Raw genomic sequence first — 18,174 nt, 5'->3', positions numbered from 1 at the left:
GTACTGGTAGCATCAAAAGAAAATGAAGAGTAAATAGTCCAACAGGATGAAAGTTCAGAAAATGAAGAAAAAGGGAATAGAAAAGAAACGTCTTCTCTTCCATGGTAGACTCTCAATCCTACAACGCGTGTTGATGCTGCTGGAGGCGGAGTAGAAAGGAGAGATCCGAAGGAGGAGCAAGATATACTACACTAGGCAGCTAGGGCAGAGTCCTCCTTCTCATTGGTTCCAAAGGTATTTCTGTGATCTTCGCCATAAGCTGATCCCAGCCATCCGGTTTGCTCCCAAGATGACAGAAAACGCGGACCCAGTCTTCGAATTCCTGACGAGATTCTCTATCGTCTAGATTGACTGGTCCATCACCAGGGATGAGGTCAACGAGGCGGCCACTGGGACTTGACTCCTTCTCTTTCTCTGCACTTTCAACGCACTGTGGAAGTGCAATTGTCACAGATGACGGTAGGTCGGCGGTGTCATTAGCATAAAAGAACAGCTTCACCTCTCTGTGAAAAGCCACGACCAGAGACCACCCTTGGCCCTGAAGTCCCACCTGAAGTCATCCTGTTCCTGTACATCCTCGTGGATCTTCTGCGCAGCATAGTCCATGGTCTTCGTCCATTCCTCGGGACTTTTGTCTGATTTAGATCTGAAGACCATACGCATGCCGCTAAACGCATGCAATGGTAAAGACAGCTCCCTATAACCGAGTGGAAGGAGGCATGGCCAGCGAGCGCCTTGGATGAGTGCGAATGCATAATGTTGAGATGTATCCTCCTTGTCAAGTATCCCCAAGATGTAACTCAGATAAGCGTCCTGGTAGATATCTAAAAATAGATGGTCGGGTAAATCGAAGAGCTGCTCCGGACCGATCCCGTTTCTGGAACGATAATCTCTCTTACTGAAATATGTTAGAACTTTTGACCTTATATAAAGCAAATTGGCACTCACATGACTGGCTTGTCTGTTATGCTTGCATAGGGTGGACGCTTGGAAGGGAATTTTAGAGCGAAGCTCAACGCGTCTATAATACTTCTTCTATCAGGCTCTTTCGTCCCAACGACAAGGTGTAGGCTATTTTCAGGCTTTTTTGCTAGGAAACTGTCCAGATCTTTGAACGTCAGAGATGAGGGCATCTTGTTTCCCGTGCTGAGATCCTCCAGAAGGACAGAAACCGAGCCGTCATCAACGTTCGGGTCCTAATTGGCGACAGCATAATCATCGTTGAGACGAAACTTGCGGTAAAAGGCGTCTCTGCAGCAGGCTATCGCTCGAGAGAGGGCTAAGGAGGTTTGGTGATCACAATGCTCCATGATGGTAGTCATGATTTCGTTGAGGAAAACGCGCGATCTGGTACCTGCCATATGTTGATTGGTAGTTGCGTCAAAAAAGTATACCAGCAAGGTGGCAGCAAGGCTAGCAAACCAATTGCTATTTCCTGAATTCGTAGGGCTATTTTCGCTGTCGCTCTTATCATCATCCCCGTCATCTTCGCCGGCATTGTCACCTTCATCCACATTGTCATCTTGTTCTTCCTGTGGGCCGTCTTCTGGTTGATTGCGCGCGGAAGTATCAACGGGTGTAGGGGCTTGCCCATCTCTCGAACGCGGCCCATTGGCATACCGTGATGTATCGTCGTCGAAGTGGAGTAAACTCGTCAGAGGGCTTCTTGTGACTCGAACATCCCCATTCCCTTCCTTTTTGACCTGAATGAAGACAATGTCCAGGATAGAGAAAACTATTGCGTGAAACGATTCGAGGCCTTGCCCTAAGCCACTGTCAGTGACAGTAGAGATTGCAGCTTCTTCGACTCCTACAAGGTCGGTTCTTGGTGTTAGGTATACAAGAACGTTCCCTAGCCAAAAGAGATCCTTCTGAGGAGCGGAGCCGGAAATGGCGCTCGGTTGATGACACTCGTACAAAAACCTGGGAAGCAGAGTCTGCTGATTATCCGGGTGCTCAGCGTTTGGAATCAGATAGAATCCCTGGTTTGCGTAGCGTGCGTTGAGATCTTCAGGGGATTTGAAAGCTATCTCACCAGCGGCGATGGACAGAATGGCGAACGCAATTTCTCTGAAAGGAAAAGAGTTGGCTGTCCACTCTTGGTAGAATCCATCTATGAGGTGCCTGTATTTGTGGCAAACGGCCGAGATAGCTCTGATCAGTAGAGCTACTCTGGAAGGATTGATCGACTCCAAGGATTCAATGACCTCGGGAAATTTAACTTCAACCTTGAACGAATTGTATCGTTCCCTCGCATTGCTGTCCACCTCAATAGTGTTAGGTAGAAGCCCAACGAGAGCCGGCGGAGTGCCCGTTTTCAGGACCCTGCGTCTGTGCTGGTCAGATCCCAAGAATTTGTACCAGTTGGGATGATTTGGTAGATTGCGCAAGTTGAAGACTGCGGCTCTGTCGACTACAAAAAGCTCACGATCAAGGTCGATCGTGTATGTCCATTCGATGAAGATATCTCCATCACTTGCCAGCAGCAAAGCCTGGGTTGGAGGGCCCCAGAGACGATCGTCAAGGGCGTGGTAGCTTCTGGAAAAACGCTCTTTGTCTGATATCACTGCTGAAGGCTGGCAAAACTTGGGAGGTACGCATAGAACGTCGTTCTCGTACTGGATGGAGAGGCGGCTGTAAGTTGCCTTCATTTTCTCCACCCATGCTGTCGAGCATACTGTCAGTGTTTGTGTACTCATGGACTCCCAGGATTCAGCTTACCCAGATATGCCTCGGGGTCCAATGGAATCAGGTCCACGATAGCCATTCCCAAGCCGTCCGGGTAGCTGTCAAAATGCTTGTAGTAGACATAGTACCTACCGTTGCAACGGATAAAAAGTAGGCCTCTAGTTTCCATGCTAAAGGGGTTCGAGTAATGTTGGGTTTGATCACTGGAGGAGGGGAAAGCTAGATTGATGGATAAGGCATCTGGAGGTTGTAAAGAATGAGGAGGAGCTTGAGAGAGAAAAGATGAGTGAGGGTGATGATGAATAAAGAGAATGGTTGGAGGGCTGTTTTGTGTTGTGTTTGTTGTGCCGCAGACGAACAATGGAAGCCTACTCAAGGCAGTCAGGACATTCAACCTTGGAACATTCACCGCAGGTACAGCCTTATCATACATATGAGTGAATTACAATCTCAGACTTGGCCAGTGGAGACGTCGTTTCGACTCTGCTTCTTCACTATAATCTATGTGGTTTTAAACACTGTACTATGAATCTCTTTTGAGTCAAGCTATCGTAGGCTCAAGAGCATGCGCTCCGGTGACTCGATCATCTCCTTGACTTTACTTGCCATCCTCGCCATCGTCGCGCCATCCACGACTCGGTGATCCGCACTCCAACTGAAATTCACCACCTCGCCTTTTGTTACTTGACCGGCGTCATCGAAGACCGGTATCGTCCTTGCCCTTCCGATTCCAAGGATAGCAAGCTCATTGTTCACTATCACAGGGCTCACATAGGTCCCTCCAATGTTTCCGATATTCGAGACCGTGATGGTACCACCGCTGAGGTCCGCAGGAGTAAGCTTCTCTTCTTTTCCGAGCGCGCTTAGACGCGAGATTTCCTGGGCAATCTCTAGAATCGAACGGCTGCCAGCATCCTTGATGTTAGGGACGATGAGGCCCTGAGGAGTATCCATCGCGATTCCAATGTTATGCCTTGGCCGCATGATGAGTTGTGGCTTGTCAGGGTTGCTAATGTCAATTTTTGCATTGAGGATAGGATACTCGTTCAGGGCGAGGGATACGGCTTTGACTACAAATGAGAGGAATGTGATTTTGGTTGAGTCATTCTTGTCGTTGGCGAGTTTCTTTCTTAGAGCCGTGATGCTGTTGATGTTGAGCTCGTCTGCGTATCCGAATTGGGGGATGGTCAGTGACCGAGTCATAGTCTTGAACATCTGGCTTTGAATGGGTGTCAGGTTGACAGCTGCCTCGGCCTGTTGGGGCGGTTGGAGTTGGGTGAAAGTGGTTCCTTGAGTGTCTCGAGCTGCGACAAAGCGATGAATGTCCTCCTTCAGCACTCTTCCATCCTTACCCGTTCCGTCCACATCTTCAATGTTGACGTTCAACGTTCTAAGTAGCCCGCGGACAGCCGGCGTAGCGAGTGTAGCATAACGTGATCTCGTGCCGGTTGGAGAGGCTTGTGGTTGAGTCTCCGGCTGCAATGTTGATTGCGCATTGGTTGTAGTCTGCGTCGGCGGAGAGGGCTCCGTCGGAAGATGAGCTTCGGGGTACTTTGCCTCGTCGACTTCTATATCACAGAGGGCCTATAGCGACCCGATGTCAGTAAGGACAGCAAATATCGCAAGTACACCACTTACCCTCCCTGTAGGAACAGTATCATCCGCCTGAAAATGCAGTTTCTTCACCACACCCTCATACCTCGAAGTAATCTGTAGGTGTTAGCCTACCCATGCAACTCATAAAGAACATGGAGTGAACGGACATCATCAACCGCCTTATCGGACTGATACTGACAAAGAGGCTTCCATTCCTCAACCCTCGCCCCTTCCTCAACATACCACTGGATGATCTGAACCTCCGTTATCCCTGTCGGATGAATTAATCTAGATCAGTAACAGAACAGGACACAGAAGGAGGAATTGGCAATGGCTTGAATAGAAAGAAGAGAAAAGTATACCCTCCCCAACATCCTTCAAAACCTGAGACCGAATCCCACCGAGCGCCAAAGCAGCGTGGAAGTTTCGTCGACGAAGCCCATTATATATTGTCGGCGTATGCGGTCGGACAACGCTCAAAGATGTGCGAGATTGAGTGGACGTCCAGGCCCTGGAGAAGCCACGACTGCAGAGGAAGATATTCATTGTCAATACTATAGCTTGACAAAAAGAAAATAGAAGGGAATGTCCTCTCGATGGGAAAGAGAGACATAAGTCCCCTTCTTTATCTCCCCGCATTCTGCGCAGCTAACCGCCGACGATAACCGATGCGTAGCGTCATGTCACGTGGGTCTCTCCGCATTTCAGGATTCAAGTCACGTGGATGGGAGTTTATTTCTTTGGTACCTAGGGATTGATTGTGTTCACTCTGCTTAGTTAACTTACAGTCGCGTGTCATTGCTAATAGAGTTCCGAGACACATGCTCAGCAGCCCAGTCCATGGCATCATAAGATTCCATCGAGCCACTCGGGTCTAGACTTTGCCTTCGCCGTAAGTGAGGAACCCCTGATGTAGGTATTTCCCGTGTGGGTATACGCCGAGTGGGTAAAGTAGGCAATCTCCGCTGTAGGTATTTCCCAGCCCTAAGTAACATCATAACATGCCACCCGGCTGTTCGCAACATGTAGGTGTTTCCCGACAAGTAGGGATTCCCCAATATAAGAAAGGGGCGTATCGCCACTCGCCTGGCCATATCGTTTCAACTGTCTGGTCGGGTTTCTGTTTAGCTCTCTACCATCCTCAACTCACACAATGGATGTGTTTCTCGACATACTGGATACCTTTGTCTTGGACCGGCTCTATGCAGCGGTCTTGCCAGCGTCGGATTTAGGCATCGGTGACGCAGGGTTAGGATCGGGGAAAATTTATAACCAACATGTCGGTCGCTATGTCCCGCTTCAACCGTCTCAGTATGTGGATGCGAGCAGCTGGAGGAGAGATGATATGAAGCGGCAAACAATGTCCTTGTTCCTGATCGCTTGGTACGGTTTCTGACTCCATTGAAAGGTTGCTCTAACTAATTCGTTGTTGCTCTTCGCAGGGTCTTCGCTTTGATCATGTACCTCGTCGGCAGCTTCATCATCTACCATACCATGTTCGATAAGCGACTCCTGCGGCACCCCCTATACCTTAAGAACCAAATGCGCCTCGAAATTCGGCAAGGCGTGTCTGCAATTCCCGTGATAGCCATTCTCACTGCGCCGCTCTTCCTAGCCGAGGTGCGTGGTTACTCGAAGCTATACGACTTCGCAAGTGAAGCCCCATTCCCGGCGTACACTTGGCTGCAATATCCGCTCTTTGTGTGTTTCACGGACTTTGGGATTTATTGGATTCATCGATGGGAGCATATCCCTTGGCTATACCGCTGGCTGCACAAGCCACACCACAAATGGGTAGTGCCGACGCCGTTTGCGAGTTATGCTTTTCACCCGCTGGATGGCTATGCTCAGAGCCTTCCGTACCATATCTTTCCGTTTTTGTTCCCGCTGCAGAAGAGCGCCTATCTAGGGCTTTTCGCTTTCGTGACTTTGTGGACAGTGTTGATACGTGAGTCATGCCTCGCCCACCCAATAATGGTGTGAATGTCGTGCTGGTTCTAATGTATAATAGATGACGCTGAGTATATTTCCCATTCTGCGGTCATCAACGGGTCAGCATGCCACACAATGCACCATTTATACTTCAACTATAACTATGGGCAATACATCACCCTCTGGGATAGACTGGGAGGGACTTACCGAGAACCCAAGGAAGATGGTTTCTTGCAGAAGGAAAACCTCAAAGCCCAGAGCATGAAGAAGCATGAATGAGCGACGCGGAGTGAGATAGTAATTGACTTCAAATCGAAGGCCACCCGATGCTCAGCGCATTGGGGCTTTAATGTATCGACTACACCATACAATGAACTCATTCAACTTCCCCAAATCATCAGTTCCAGCGCCGTCCGTGTCCAAAAAAGGAAGGCTCGTGCGCTGGCTGGCAAGGTCGAGTGTGACAGTCAACAGTAGCCAAAGTTCTTTGGCGTGCTTTGGATATCCTAGTAGAAGCTTTTGCTCGCTACTTGATGACGTCCAGTCCCAAATTTGCTTCCAATTATTGGCGGCGCGCCTGATCTTCACCAAGGGTACAGACTGGAAGAAGTCAACCCTGGCCATGAATGCGAGGGAATTCAAGGCTGAAGCGGAGTATTAGCGGAGTTACCAAAATGACAGCTTCCCAATCGACGTACCGTAAATCATGATTAGCAGATGCTCTGCCGAAAGTGACAGTCTGGAAGGTATAGGTCCAGGGTCCGGATTGTCGAGTAACAGCCGGACTGCTTCCCTCACCGAGGGGAGTGGGAGCTCCGTATCAAATTCCGTCACGACGCAATTGAATGTGGATGCATTTTCCGCTTCCCATAGTTCTGTTTTCCATGGAAAGGAACAATCTAGCTCAAAGGTGGATATGGTTGGACGATTTCTGAAACACAGCGTTAGGAATCCATCTGCAAGAAAGACCCACGAAGCGAGACGTATGCAGACTTCCTCCGCGACCAAAGTCCTCCATGACGCATCGTCACCGCCACAAGCCGTAGGAGACGTTGTGCGCTTTAGATGGAAAATTCCCAAGCACCGCATCAAAGACACTAGACTTGGATGACGAATGATTCGGATGCGGCGCCTGGGTTCGACCCTTTCCTGTCCAAACTGAAGCATCTCCATAATTAATGCAGCTTGAACGAGCTGAATCGTAGTATCATTACCCTTTATATTGAGATTCGGCAGGCTGGAGTTTGTTGATAAAGCAGTAACTTTCCGAAAAATGTATTCCTCAGCCACATCAAGAAGCTTTGGTAAAAGGACGGCCTCATCGCATGAGTTGCTATACGCTGCGCCTGCTAAAAAGACCGAGAGTAGCAACGGACTGGAAATGTTGCCCGGATCAAATGTGGGGAAGTGTACGACCGGAAGATGCCAGTGAAGGGAGTGAAAGTAGATCGAGACGAAGATGGCAATGTTCGAGACCGTGAAGAGTGAAGCTAGTTGCGTGACATCATGTAAAGGATGCAAGTTCTCATTATTGTCAATTGGCATTGACTTTGATGCTTCAACAAGCTCCATCATCAATTCATTCAACTGCCCTGACAGCTTGGTAGGACCAGGGCCAGAAGATAAAAAATCCGTACTGATAAAATCATCCATAGACAGGGGAGGCTGAAAGAATGATCCAGCGCCTGAGAGATCTCCAGACCAGGCAGGTATAGAATCGAGTGGTATGAGTGCATCTTCGAGGTGGGAATAGAGCGTCTCGAGATTCCTTCGGACAGAACATTCTGCGGTCGTCCCAATGGCAAGTCTGTCCTTTTCCACCGAAGGGTCGGTGAAATGCCGAAGAAAAGAGAACTGTGAATCATCTTTGGTGGCCCGAGATTGTATGGCTGGCGATGACGGAGTGTCGACTGGGCCAGGAGTTCTTGAAAGTATCTGCTGCGATTCGAATGTGCATTGCAGTCCCAGTGACTGACAACGAGAACACGGAGAACTCTTGTTACACGCCCTTTTCGTGGAAAAACACTGATCGCAAGATTGCCTCTTTCTCCCCGGTTTAGATGCGGGAGCAGGCTGTTGGTTGTTCTTGATCGCACATGCCTTGCTGTGTCGTCTTGCGACCTCTCTGTTCGAAGCACGAGTCAGAATTATGTTCCTAGGTTAAGAAACCGAGAAGAAATCCTTACGGTTTCAAGAATGATTTCCCGCAGATTGGGCACGCGGAAGTCGCTTGCCCAGTATCTAGTAGATGGTCAGTTGGAGTCATTGGAGAACATGCAGCAGAGTTCAGTGTGCTTACGGGTCACCTCATGGCGCTGCAAATGCGCTTTCCTCTGATAAGTCTTGTCACACTGCGAGCACCGGAACATTGTTCCATACTTGGACTATCCAAGCGTGACATTGGCTGAGGAGGAACAAATGTGGAGATGAGGTGGAATGTCTAGAAGTTTAGAAGCTGCGGCCCTGCCTAAGCTTGCATACAGACAGTCATGTGATCCATGTTGCGTCGTCGCGATGAGTAAGCTATCTACAACTGACACTACTTTGCATATGCATACAGCTTGTGATAGATTTGTCGAAAACTACGAAGTAGTCGCCCGAGTATATATTTCTGTTATATTTGCCGCGCAAGAATGTTGTCTACAGACATGTCCGGTTGCGGCCACGGGCTTCCCGTATACGGTGCTGGCAGTCTCTGCCCCTCCCCCACCCAGCCAAAGAAAAGCAATCAAACTTCGTCTTGGACGATCCTCATTCACCAATCTCAATCTGATCGACATCGGACCTGAACTTGCCAGCCATTTGGGAGACCTGTCCCGCTGGGCTGTGGCTGGACTCGATCTTCTAATTGGCGCCCCGACCCATCGTCGGCTGTTTAGTGCAACAATAACCACGGATCTTTGGAGCCTAACAGTGCGCCTTTCGGAGCTGAACAGCGTTTCAGACCTGCTTCAAGTTATATCTCTCGACAGTCGTCCCTCAAGCCGCCTGGAAGATCCATATATCCACCAATTCTATGTGAGCAGTGCGTTTTGCTCAGCGGGCAGACACCATGGTGGCCGAACACTTGACTATCCGAAATCTCACATCCACGCCAATTACTCTGAAGCGCATTGAACGCTTTCGCGCCCCTGAAAGCAAGCGCGATGTTGACATTGGTGCTTTAGCAAAGAATTTCACGAGGCTCGTAACCAACGTAACCCGTGCTGATGCGCCTGTCGCTTCAATCGACGACAATACGCATCCCTTTGAGCACAAGGATGTCGATATCCATGTTGAGCCCTTCAAGACAGTCCGCACTGAGCTGCGCTCTCACATTGACTCGGACAAGGAGCGCATCCGTTGGGTGTTCGAGTCCAAGGGCGAGCGGCACCAAATCCAGACCCCGGTGCCGACAACTGAGACCGCCAGCATGAAACCATTGAGCAAGGACGCAAAGCTCAGATTCACCGGCATTTATACGCCGGCTGGATCCCACCTCGCCGTCTTCTCATCCGCGAACCTGAATTCGTGGATGCGTGAGCTCAGGGATGACACCTTGCTTTCCTCCCTCTCCATTCCAGGGACGCACAACTCGCCAACCTGCCATGTCGCACCGCCCTCCGTGCGCTGCCAGGCCGTTAGCCCGCGCGAACAGCTCAAGAACGGTGTCCGCTTCTTCGACATCCGCGTACAGCCCAAGTTCCCCGAAGATAAGTCCAAAGACGAACTCGTCCTGGTGCACAGCAACTTCCCCATCTCACTAACAGGCGACAAATACTTCCGCGACCTCGAGCGCGAAGTCAACGACTTCCTCGAGCACAACCCCTCCGAAACACTCGTCATCTCGCTCAAGCGCGAGGGGCCAGGGACACATACAGACGAACAGCTCAGCCGCATCATCCGCGACCATTACGCCCGCCCCGGAAGCAGGTGGTACACGGACCCCAAAATCCCCACGCTCGGCGAAGCGCGCGGGAAGATCGTCCTCGTCCGCCGCTTTAACATGCTCGAGGAATTAAAGGACATCCACGGCGGGCGGGGCTGGGGCATCAACGCCACTGGCTGGGCTGACAACTGCACCAACTCAACTTGCCCCAGCGGACAAATCATCATCCAAGACTTCTACGAAGTCCTCGAAACGCAAAACATCGACAAGAAGATCCAATACGTCGCTGAGCACTGCAAGCGCGCCAGCGAAACCTGCTACCCATTCGGTATCCTCCCCGGTCCCAAGGCAACAAGGGCCCACCCATTCTACGTCAATTTCCTCAGCGCAAGCAACTTCTTCAAGCTGGGCACATGGCCCGAGAAAATTGCGGAGAGGTTGAACCCGGCGACGGTTGACCATCTTTGTCGGAGACATGGGGAGAAAGAAGGTGCCGATTGGTCGACTGGCATTCTGGTTACGGATTGGGTTGGGTTGGATGGTGATTGGGATCTTGTTAGAGCTATTGTTGGTTTGAATGCTAGGCTTATGATGAGGCAGAAGAGGCAGGAGAGTCATAATAATGATCAGAAGGGGGAGCATGAGCGCAAGGGAGTTCCTCAGCGTAAGGAGGTTCCTCAGCGTGAGGAGAGTCAGGAGCGCAGAGAAAGTCATGAGCGCAAGGAGAACCATGACAGAAAGTAGGGGGGTGATAATTCATCATGATTCGGTATTCAAGCTGAGTTCTATGCTTCTATGCCTACGGCCAGTCGTTCTATGTCTAGTTAGAATGATTACCATGAATTCACGGTACGAAGTTTGAAATTCGGGCTAAAACAGAAACCCCTCTAAAAGGTAATCATAATCTTTACAAACTGTTTCAAAAATACAGGTCCTTATTATACAGGTAGAAAAATTCAGAGAAGCAGAGTAATCTCTTACTCTTTCTTCTCACCCTCGCCCTCACCACTGGCAGGCTTTTGTTCCTCTTCCAGCACACTTCTCCTGCTCTCAAGAGTGAGGTACAGGCTCTTTCCAGCTCCCTCCAGAGTACTTGTAATGCTTGATCCCATGCTCTGCAAGGCCATGACGAGTTGAGACCGCAGGCCATCCATGCCACCTTCGATGCTGCCAACCCACTTAGTCTGGTCGACATCAAACAGCTGGCTGTCCAAGCGCGCAGCCAAAACGTTCAACTTGTTCAGACCGTTTTGGACGGGGAACTCGTGCCAATCCGGGTTGGCTTTGCGGGTAGGTGCACTGTAGCCGAAGGCCTTGGGAGACAGAACGGTCATGGCGGCCTTCAAGTGCTCCGGGGACACTTGTGGGATGGCGAGAACGGCGACGGGTCCAACAAGCAAGTTCGTAAGCTCATGCTTGCCCTTCAGGTGGCGCACAGCGGCCTGCGCGGCACGCGAGAGATCGTGCGTCAACGTTGGGTCGTCCCTAGACCCGGCAAGGGAGATCTCGGCGGATGTCTGTGTAGCTGGGTCGACTGCGCTGGGCGATTTGCCAGCCTCAAGTGTTGATTGAATGGGGCGGAAATATTCCACGATGCGAAGTGCGACCTCAAAGATGCTGTTCTGGATGATTTGGACCTTGATATGGGGGGCTAGCGCTGGGGTGCTCCGGCCCTCTGCCGCAATCTTCTCATCGACCTTCTGCATAGCTTTGTGGAGTTCTCGTCGGACAGCGGACCATTCGACTGATTTGAGGTTGTCATGTTGGAAAAAAACCATGAGCGGCGTGGTGCGAATGAGGGAGGTGTACTGGCGGAGAAGTTGAGAGCGGCGGTACTCCGGCCTGCGGTGCGATGGGGGCTGTGAAGGAGGGTATCTGGCGATTGGAGAAGGTGAAACGGTCATTTGCTCGACCGAGGGAGCAGGCGTCGTAGCTGTGGTAGCATATCGAACTGAGCTGGGAATATCGAATTGGCAGAGCACCCTTTGACACCGGATGGGCTGGGCAACCCGGGCATTTGCGAGGCGTAACCGGGGAGGCATTGTGGTGGCAGATCAACGGAGATACAATATAAAGAAAGTCTCCCTGAAAAGTCCCTCGTGTACACCGGGAAGCGACTGATCCTCTGGTAGACACAATTGCCGACTACTAGCAACGACAACGTGAAGATCGGACCAGCGAAAAATAATGCGGACGAATACGATGGCCCAAAGCGGACTAGCGCGTATTTATAGCGGTGTGATTCTGCCAGTCCCTTGCTGCTCCCGGTGCCAAAAGGAGTAAGTATGTGTCACCGAGGCTGGGTCAAGGATCTTATAAAACCAGCCGTCAGTCAGGAGATTATAAGCTTATGGTCCCAAGTCATTCCTTGACAAGATTAATAGACTCTCCGCCGATTTGACCGCATTTCAATGGCTTCGCCCACTCGCCAGAAGTCGGAGAGCATCTCCATCGCTCCCCTCCTCAAGAAACTCGCGTACCCCGCGTCCGAGGTTGCCGTCGAGCCTTCAGAAATCGCTTCAGCATTCGCATTGATCTTCGAGGACCGTCTGTCCGACATTCAAACGGCAGCTCTTCTAACTCTTTTACATTCGACTCAATTAGATAAGCACCCCGAAGTTATCGCAAAATGCTCACATCGAATGAGAGAAGCGGCCCTCCAAACCGACAAGGCCGCCCTGAAGCAGGCGATCCAATCCCGCGGCAAGAAGGAAGGAAACTACATGGGAGGGTTGGTATGTTCCTATTTCGGATGCGATCTATATGAGCCTTGCTGACACTTACGGTATTCATATAGTGCGACATTGTCGGAACAGGAGGTGACTCACATTCTACCTTTAATATCTCAACAACCGCCTCCATCCTTGCCTCTCCTCTCCTTGTCATGGGCAAGCACGGAAACCGTGCCCAAACCTCGTTCTCCGGATCCGCTGATGTTTTACAAAACGTTTCGCCCATCCCGCCGAAGATCGAGGCTGTCTCCGTCGAGAACCTTCCCCAGGTGTACGCCGCGTCGAACTATGCTTTCTTGTTCGCCCCGAACTTCCACTACGGAATGAAGTACGCCGATCATGTTCGCAAAAGTCTCGGTTTACGTACAATCTTCAATCTCATGGGACCACTCGCGAACCCCGTCGACTGGGCTATAGAGGCTCGAGTCGTTGGTGTTGCCTACAAGGGTCTCGGAAAGGTATTTGTGGAAGCTCTGCGTCAGAACGGAGTCAAAAAAGGACTTGTTGTCTGTGGCGAGGAAGATCTGGATGAGATCAGCTGTGCGGGCAAGACGAACTGCTGGCAGCTATCTGAGATACCTAACCCCGACTTTCATGAGTCAAAAGAGGAGGATGAAGATGACGAGTACGCTCCTCCTCGCACAATAGTCAAGCTGGATGAATTCCAGCTAGAACCGGCCGATTTTGGTCTACCCAGCTATCCACTCACTGCTGTGTATGGAAGAAAGATGCCCAAGGATAATGCTGCGAAGCTTATGGAGATTCTACGGAATGAACTGCCTCGAGATGACCCAATTCTGAGCTTTGTGCTCATGAACGTGGCTGCGCTCCTGGTCACATCCGGAATTTGCGAGTCAGATACGTCCAACATGGGACCTGGCGATGACGGACAGGTGATCAAGGAACGTGGTCCAGGCGGTGGCCGCTGGAAGGAGGGTGTCCGACGAGCGCGCTGGGCAATTGAGAGTCGATCAGCGCTCAAATGCTTTGAAGAGTTCATTGAAGTTTCAAACAAGCTTCAATAGATTCTGATGATTGACTTCCAAACCACTTTCTTCCTCAGTTTATGTCACGCTGTGAATTATTGGAACACCAAGCTCTGGTGCTTGTATTTTGAAAGCCAGGAAAAGTAATTGGGTATATTAGTATCACGTCGGACCATATGAATGGATTCCACCCAGGCAAGCCTTATAGGAATCAAAAGACTACCTATTGTAAGAGTATCTTGCACAAGATACCATCCTTTCACACTTGAATTCCAACTCCCAAAGCGCCTCAGAAATGCACATAACAATCGTAACCAAGCGGTGTCGCGGCGTCCCAGTTAAACGTCAAACTAGACCTCTCGACCAAACCCCAATCGGGAACGCTCTATCGGGCCTCGAACTGAACCATCCTACAATCTCGAAGTCAGCATATGCAACCAACCAGAACAGAGAAAAGTAAATGCAGGAGGATAGACGCACCGCTTCGTCCGCTCCTTATACAAAACACGATGTCCGCACTCCTTGCAGCGGATCTGGTCTCCTCGCTTCAGCGAGACGCGGGCGTTGCATTCACCGCAGAGGTAAGCGACGACAGGGCCATCGAGGGAGCCGGCGCCCATGTGATCGTTGCTGAAGGCGTTTCCGCCGCCGAGAGAGGGGACTTGGTAGGCTTCGCGGGACATTTTTGTGGTCGATAGGTGGTCTTGAGCAGACGGGGAGCTTATGTATAGTTGAAGGTAGATAGTCGGGGTTTCTGCTCGATAATCGGTTGGATGTGAGGGGAGGGCTTTTGCGGAAAGCTAACGTTTGTTCTGGATTTCTTTCTTTTGCCATTGCGGACGGATCATTTTTGATTGATTAGTCATCTAGATTCTGAAGATAATTTCACGTGACTGAACGTGAGAGTGCTTATCTAATTACGGCGCTCAAAAGACCGAAGGCCGAGGGTATGATGTAATGACGATACGCGATACGATCTCTCTTCACGATCCGGCGACGAACCATCTGAGATAGTCAGGCACTTAAGACTCGAGCTAGCAGGGTTCAAATATTGAATAGGCCCCAGTTGCTATCTATAGTCAATAGTAAATTTCATCACGAAGACATGCTGTCAACACTCTGCCTAAGGTCCTCCTACAGACGACTTTTCTCACTCCGACCTCATCTCGCCGTAAGAACAGCTCCATCTCTACCTCCATCTCCGCTCTCCTCGCCGACAACTACAAGAATTCCAATTGCACCTCCGGTTGCTACAGCCAGGGCTAGAGGTATATACATGGGACCAAAACCACAGCAACCGAAGATGTCCAACGAGCCGAAGGTTGACCTAGCGAAATTTCTCGATGCCTCTGTCCCAGGCCGTGTATACACCCTTTGGTTTCAACACATCGCGAAGGACCGGGACCTCACGCTTCCGACGGCAGAGGTGTTTAAGCCCTGGTTTACCAAGGATGCTGGCTTTGATCTAGAGTGCTCGTAAAACATCCGCCTCGCCCTTGAATTCTAACAATTGAAACGAAATTGACAACAGACAGAACGCAATTCAAACCTATCCTTGCAGCCATCCATCAAACACAGCCTGAGGTCCGAACCCAAGCTGATATCAATGCTCAAGCCCAGAGAATCCTAGATCTCGTCAAGCCCACCTCTGCCCTTGACTGGCTCGGCCTCATAATCCTCCTCGATCAGCTCCCGCGAAACTGCTACCGCGGCCCAGAGTCGCCGCTCGTCTACAAATACTTCGACCCCATATCGCGAGTCATCTCCAGCCAAGCCCTCAAGCAGCATATTGATCTTCATCTCGACGTCCGATACCACCTTGCACTGCGCCACTGGTTCTACCTCCCGTTCATGCACTCGGAGGATCTGAGTCACCAGGAACTAGTCCTGTCGAAACATGGTGAAATGGAGAAGGATGTTCGCGACCTCTGCGATAAACAGCCAACATCTGGATTCGGGGACAAGGAGCAAAGGTGTCGTGAGGTTTTTGCGAACGACAGAAAGGGTCTTGATGCGGTTCTCGTGAATAATGCCAAGTTCCAGAAGGAGCATCACGATATCATTGCCCAGTTCGGGCGATACCCGTACCGGAATGCGGTGCTGGGAAGGAAGAATACCCCAGAGGAACAAAAGTTTCTTCAGGAGATGAATATCTCGTTTGGTTGATTTCTTACCTTACCTTTCCCTCGAACCGCTGCACATATATAACTAGACCTGACATAGGTAGACATATACATAGACATGCACATATACTGTTAATATCAATCTAATATCAATCTCTAAACCAACCCATACGACCTCGCAAACGGATCATCCCCAGCCTCTTCATGTCTAGTATACTCAATTGCCTCCGCAACGCCCCTCGCAACATGCCCCCCATAAACACTCTTCATCCACGCAAGAAGCACATCAATCCCCGCACTAACGCCCGAGCTCGTCCAGACATTCCCATCAACCACCCACCGCGCTTTCGGAATCCACTCAACCTTCCCTCCACTAGAACTTATCCAGCTCTCTGTCTCCCTAAAAACAGCCTTATTCGTCGTCGCCTTCCGCCCATCAAGAATTCCCGCCCGAGCTGCAAGACTCGAGCCTGTACATACCGTAATCAGATACTTAAGGCTCGGGTAAACATCGCGAATGAAATCTACAGCCGCGAGTATCGCCTCCGCATCTGGAATTCTCGTTCCCTGTCCGCCAGGGACAAGAAGGACGTCTAACTCTGGCGCTGTTGCAAAGGTATGTGTCGGCAGCACGGACTGGCCTAGTCGGTGCGGGGACTGGGGTGGGCGAGTGCTGACGGGGTCGAGGGTGTGTGAGAGGATTGAGAGGGTGAGTGGGTGGTCGTTTGAGAGGACGTTTAGGCAGTCTATGGGGCCGAAGGCGTCGAGGCTTTGGAAGCCGGGGAAGAGGAGGAGGCCGATGCGGAGGGGTTGGGTCTGAGTGGTCATTTTTGATGGGTGTGGTAGGGAAACTGGGGTTTTGGGTTCAATGGGAATTTGGAAATGTGTGGAGGCTCTGAAGTGTTCAGTACTGGCGAATGGCGATATGTTGAATTGGGATTGGGGAAGTGAGGGGATGAGTGAGGGGTTGATATAGCTCTGAAGAATCCAGACTAGCCGTGATGTACTTGTACAACGTCAGTTTAGCGTACGCCCTTCGACGACAGCCCAGGCTTTTCTGGCCGATATCGGTTTATTGATGAGAAAGTAATAGTGAGATGTTTGCGGATTATTAGTACATGACTCCTAAGTTCTAACTAACGTATGCTGGCTTGATGCACATAAACCTACGCCAGCCCGCCCAGAGCACAGGCAGGAACAAGATAGACAACGAAAAAGCTGTTATACAGGATCAGCTGAAGATACAAAGCTCTCCAGCTCCGGACAATGAAATAGATCACAGCATGAAAGCGACGAGCAGACAGGCAGCCCCGATGCCAGCATTGAACTCGAGCAGCCCAGCCCCGTTACCAGGGGTGTACTGGCTAGGCGACGGCGACGGCGTGGACGTAGTGGACGGGCGAGTCACAATGCCGCTCGAGCTCGGGATGTGGGTGGATGTAATGGTGATGCTATTATGTTGGATGTGCTTCGCGATGGTCGCGGTTTCGTGCTCTTCCGCGCTCTCAGTGGTCGTGGTAGGAGCGGCAGTAGCCTGCACAGTGGTTGTAGTAGCACCGGCACCGGGACCATATCCAGGAAGGTAGCTGGGCTCATAGGAGGCAGTGCCGGTGTAGTTGGGGCAGGCCGGGTTGTCGTACTTGGGAGGAGCACGGCCGCCGCCACAGTCGGGGATATCGCAGATCTCGCCGGTGTCCTCGACGTACCAGATCATGGAGGCTTCATGCCATTGGTTAGTAGTGGCAGAGGAGATACAGCCACCGATATCGGTTTTGGCGCTCGCGGTGCCCAGGAGGGTGACAGACGCAGAGAGAAGGGTGAGGAAAGTGGGCTTCATTTTGTTGGTTTGTCGTTTGGGTGATTAGGGTTGAAAATAACCGGAGTAACCAAGTGTGGTATAAAGATTGACAGAGTTGGACTGATTCAAGAATGAACGAACGGCTAGTTTGAACGAGAGACTCAACGGGAACAGAAACGAAGGACAAGAAGGTCACTGAGAGAAAAGCTCATACCAAGCTCGAGGGAAGCCACGGACGAGAGTACTTTATATCCACCCTGTGTTCCATCAGTTCCTGCTGTTTACGGGGCCAGACCCGGCAAATGGAGCCCCCGAGGGACCCTAAAATAGGCAGCACAACTTAGCGCGATTTTGCCTGGATCGAGGCTGAAATCGCCACTCCACGGCCAATCGCTTCACTTGCATGCTCAAGAGTATTGGCGCACCGAGTCAGACAATCTCCGGTCCCTTA

At 50.9% G+C, this 18,174-nt stretch overlaps 11 protein-coding genes across 11 annotated transcripts; 4 read left to right on the top strand and 7 right to left on the bottom strand.

Annotated features, from left to right (window-relative positions):
• Nucleotides 1–495: 495 nt before the first annotated feature.
• Nucleotides 496–2,767, bottom strand: BDV17DRAFT_286706 (uncharacterized protein; the record flags this gene model as incomplete). Its single annotated transcript, XM_073760985.1, has 4 exons — nt 496–898; nt 949–1,196; nt 1,395–2,665; nt 2,722–2,767. The coding sequence occupies 4 exons, from the start codon at nt 2,765–2,767 to the stop codon at nt 496–498; spliced, it is 1,968 nt and encodes a 655-aa protein (XP_073620735.1).
• A 360-nt stretch (nt 2,768–3,127) lies between these two features.
• BDV17DRAFT_250861 (putative 2-oxo acid dehydrogenases acyltransferase) lies at nt 3,128–5,126 on the bottom strand. Its single transcript, XM_073756363.1, has 4 exons — nt 4,647–5,126; nt 4,452–4,555; nt 4,327–4,398; nt 3,128–4,272 (listed from the first exon to the last, which is right to left on the bottom strand). Exons 1-4 carry the CDS (start codon nt 4,921–4,923, stop codon nt 3,235–3,237), a joined length of 1,491 nt encoding a protein of 496 aa, XP_073620734.1. The 5' UTR covers nt 4,924–5,126; the 3' UTR covers nt 3,128–3,234.
• A 54-nt stretch (nt 5,127–5,180) lies between these two features.
• On the top strand, nt 5,181–6,689 carry BDV17DRAFT_70211 (sterol desaturase family protein). The gene is made up of 3 exons (XM_073764992.1): nt 5,181–5,667; nt 5,727–6,232; nt 6,296–6,689. Exons 1-3 carry the CDS (start codon nt 5,438–5,440, stop codon nt 6,493–6,495), a joined length of 936 nt encoding a protein of 311 aa, XP_073620733.1. The 5' UTR covers nt 5,181–5,437; the 3' UTR covers nt 6,496–6,689.
• Nucleotides 6,263–8,691, bottom strand: BDV17DRAFT_70267 (uncharacterized protein). Its single transcript, XM_073764994.1, has 5 exons — nt 8,516–8,691; nt 8,403–8,457; nt 6,915–8,341; nt 6,424–6,860; nt 6,263–6,319 (listed from the first exon to the last, which is right to left on the bottom strand). Exons 1-4 carry the CDS (start codon nt 8,583–8,585, stop codon nt 6,547–6,549), a joined length of 1,866 nt encoding a protein of 621 aa, XP_073620732.1. The 5' UTR covers nt 8,586–8,691; the 3' UTR covers nt 6,263–6,319; nt 6,424–6,546.
• A 441-nt stretch (nt 8,692–9,132) lies between these two features.
• On the top strand, nt 9,133–10,945 carry BDV17DRAFT_70214 (phosphatidylinositol-specific phospholipase C). The gene has a single exon (XM_073764993.1). It carries the CDS (start codon nt 9,269–9,271, stop codon nt 10,826–10,828), a length of 1,560 nt encoding a protein of 519 aa, XP_073620731.1. The 5' UTR covers nt 9,133–9,268; the 3' UTR covers nt 10,829–10,945.
• BDV17DRAFT_70178 (mitochondrial 54S ribosomal protein uL10m) lies at nt 10,945–12,250 on the bottom strand. The gene has a single exon (XM_073764991.1). It carries the CDS (start codon nt 12,124–12,126, stop codon nt 11,062–11,064), a length of 1,065 nt encoding a protein of 354 aa, XP_073620730.1. The 5' UTR covers nt 12,127–12,250; the 3' UTR covers nt 10,945–11,061.
• A 245-nt stretch (nt 12,251–12,495) lies between these two features.
• BDV17DRAFT_286701 (anthranilate phosphoribosyltransferase) lies at nt 12,496–13,841 on the top strand (the record flags this gene model as incomplete). Its single annotated transcript, XM_073760984.1, has 2 exons — nt 12,496–12,819; nt 12,882–13,841. The coding sequence occupies 2 exons, from the start codon at nt 12,496–12,498 to the stop codon at nt 13,839–13,841; spliced, it is 1,284 nt and encodes a 427-aa protein (XP_073620729.1).
• A 346-nt stretch (nt 13,842–14,187) lies between these two features.
• BDV17DRAFT_286700 (Rpo12/RPC10 RNA polymerase subunit family protein) lies at nt 14,188–14,485 on the bottom strand (the record flags this gene model as incomplete). Its single annotated transcript, XM_073760983.1, has 2 exons — nt 14,188–14,212; nt 14,283–14,485. 2 exons carry the CDS (start codon nt 14,483–14,485, stop codon nt 14,188–14,190), a joined length of 228 nt encoding a protein of 75 aa, XP_073620728.1.
• A 620-nt stretch (nt 14,486–15,105) lies between these two features.
• BDV17DRAFT_286699 (DUF924 family protein) lies at nt 15,106–15,968 on the top strand (the record flags this gene model as incomplete). Its single annotated transcript, XM_073760982.1, has 2 exons — nt 15,106–15,272; nt 15,338–15,968. 2 exons carry the CDS (start codon nt 15,106–15,108, stop codon nt 15,966–15,968), a joined length of 798 nt encoding a protein of 265 aa, XP_073620727.1.
• A 56-nt stretch (nt 15,969–16,024) lies between these two features.
• BDV17DRAFT_70091 (DJ-1/PfpI family protein) lies at nt 16,025–16,884 on the bottom strand. The gene has a single exon (XM_073764990.1). It carries the CDS (start codon nt 16,751–16,753, stop codon nt 16,082–16,084), a length of 672 nt encoding a protein of 223 aa, XP_073620726.1. The 5' UTR covers nt 16,754–16,884; the 3' UTR covers nt 16,025–16,081.
• A 207-nt stretch (nt 16,885–17,091) lies between these two features.
• Nucleotides 17,092–17,762, bottom strand: BDV17DRAFT_286697 (putative cell surface protein; the record flags this gene model as incomplete). Its single annotated transcript, XM_073760981.1, has 2 exons — nt 17,092–17,143; nt 17,206–17,762. The coding sequence occupies 2 exons, from the start codon at nt 17,760–17,762 to the stop codon at nt 17,092–17,094; spliced, it is 609 nt and encodes a 202-aa protein (XP_073620725.1).
• Between the last annotated feature and the right edge of the window lie 412 nt (nt 17,763–18,174).

Source organism: Aspergillus undulatus (genome assembly GCF_047715775.1).
Source record: "Aspergillus undulatus strain CBS 261.88 unplaced genomic scaffold BDV17scaffold_2, whole genome shotgun sequence".
NCBI classification, from domain to species: Eukaryota; Fungi; Ascomycota; class Eurotiomycetes; order Eurotiales; family Aspergillaceae; genus Aspergillus; species Aspergillus undulatus.
This window is presented reverse-complemented; position numbering and strand designations above follow the sequence as displayed.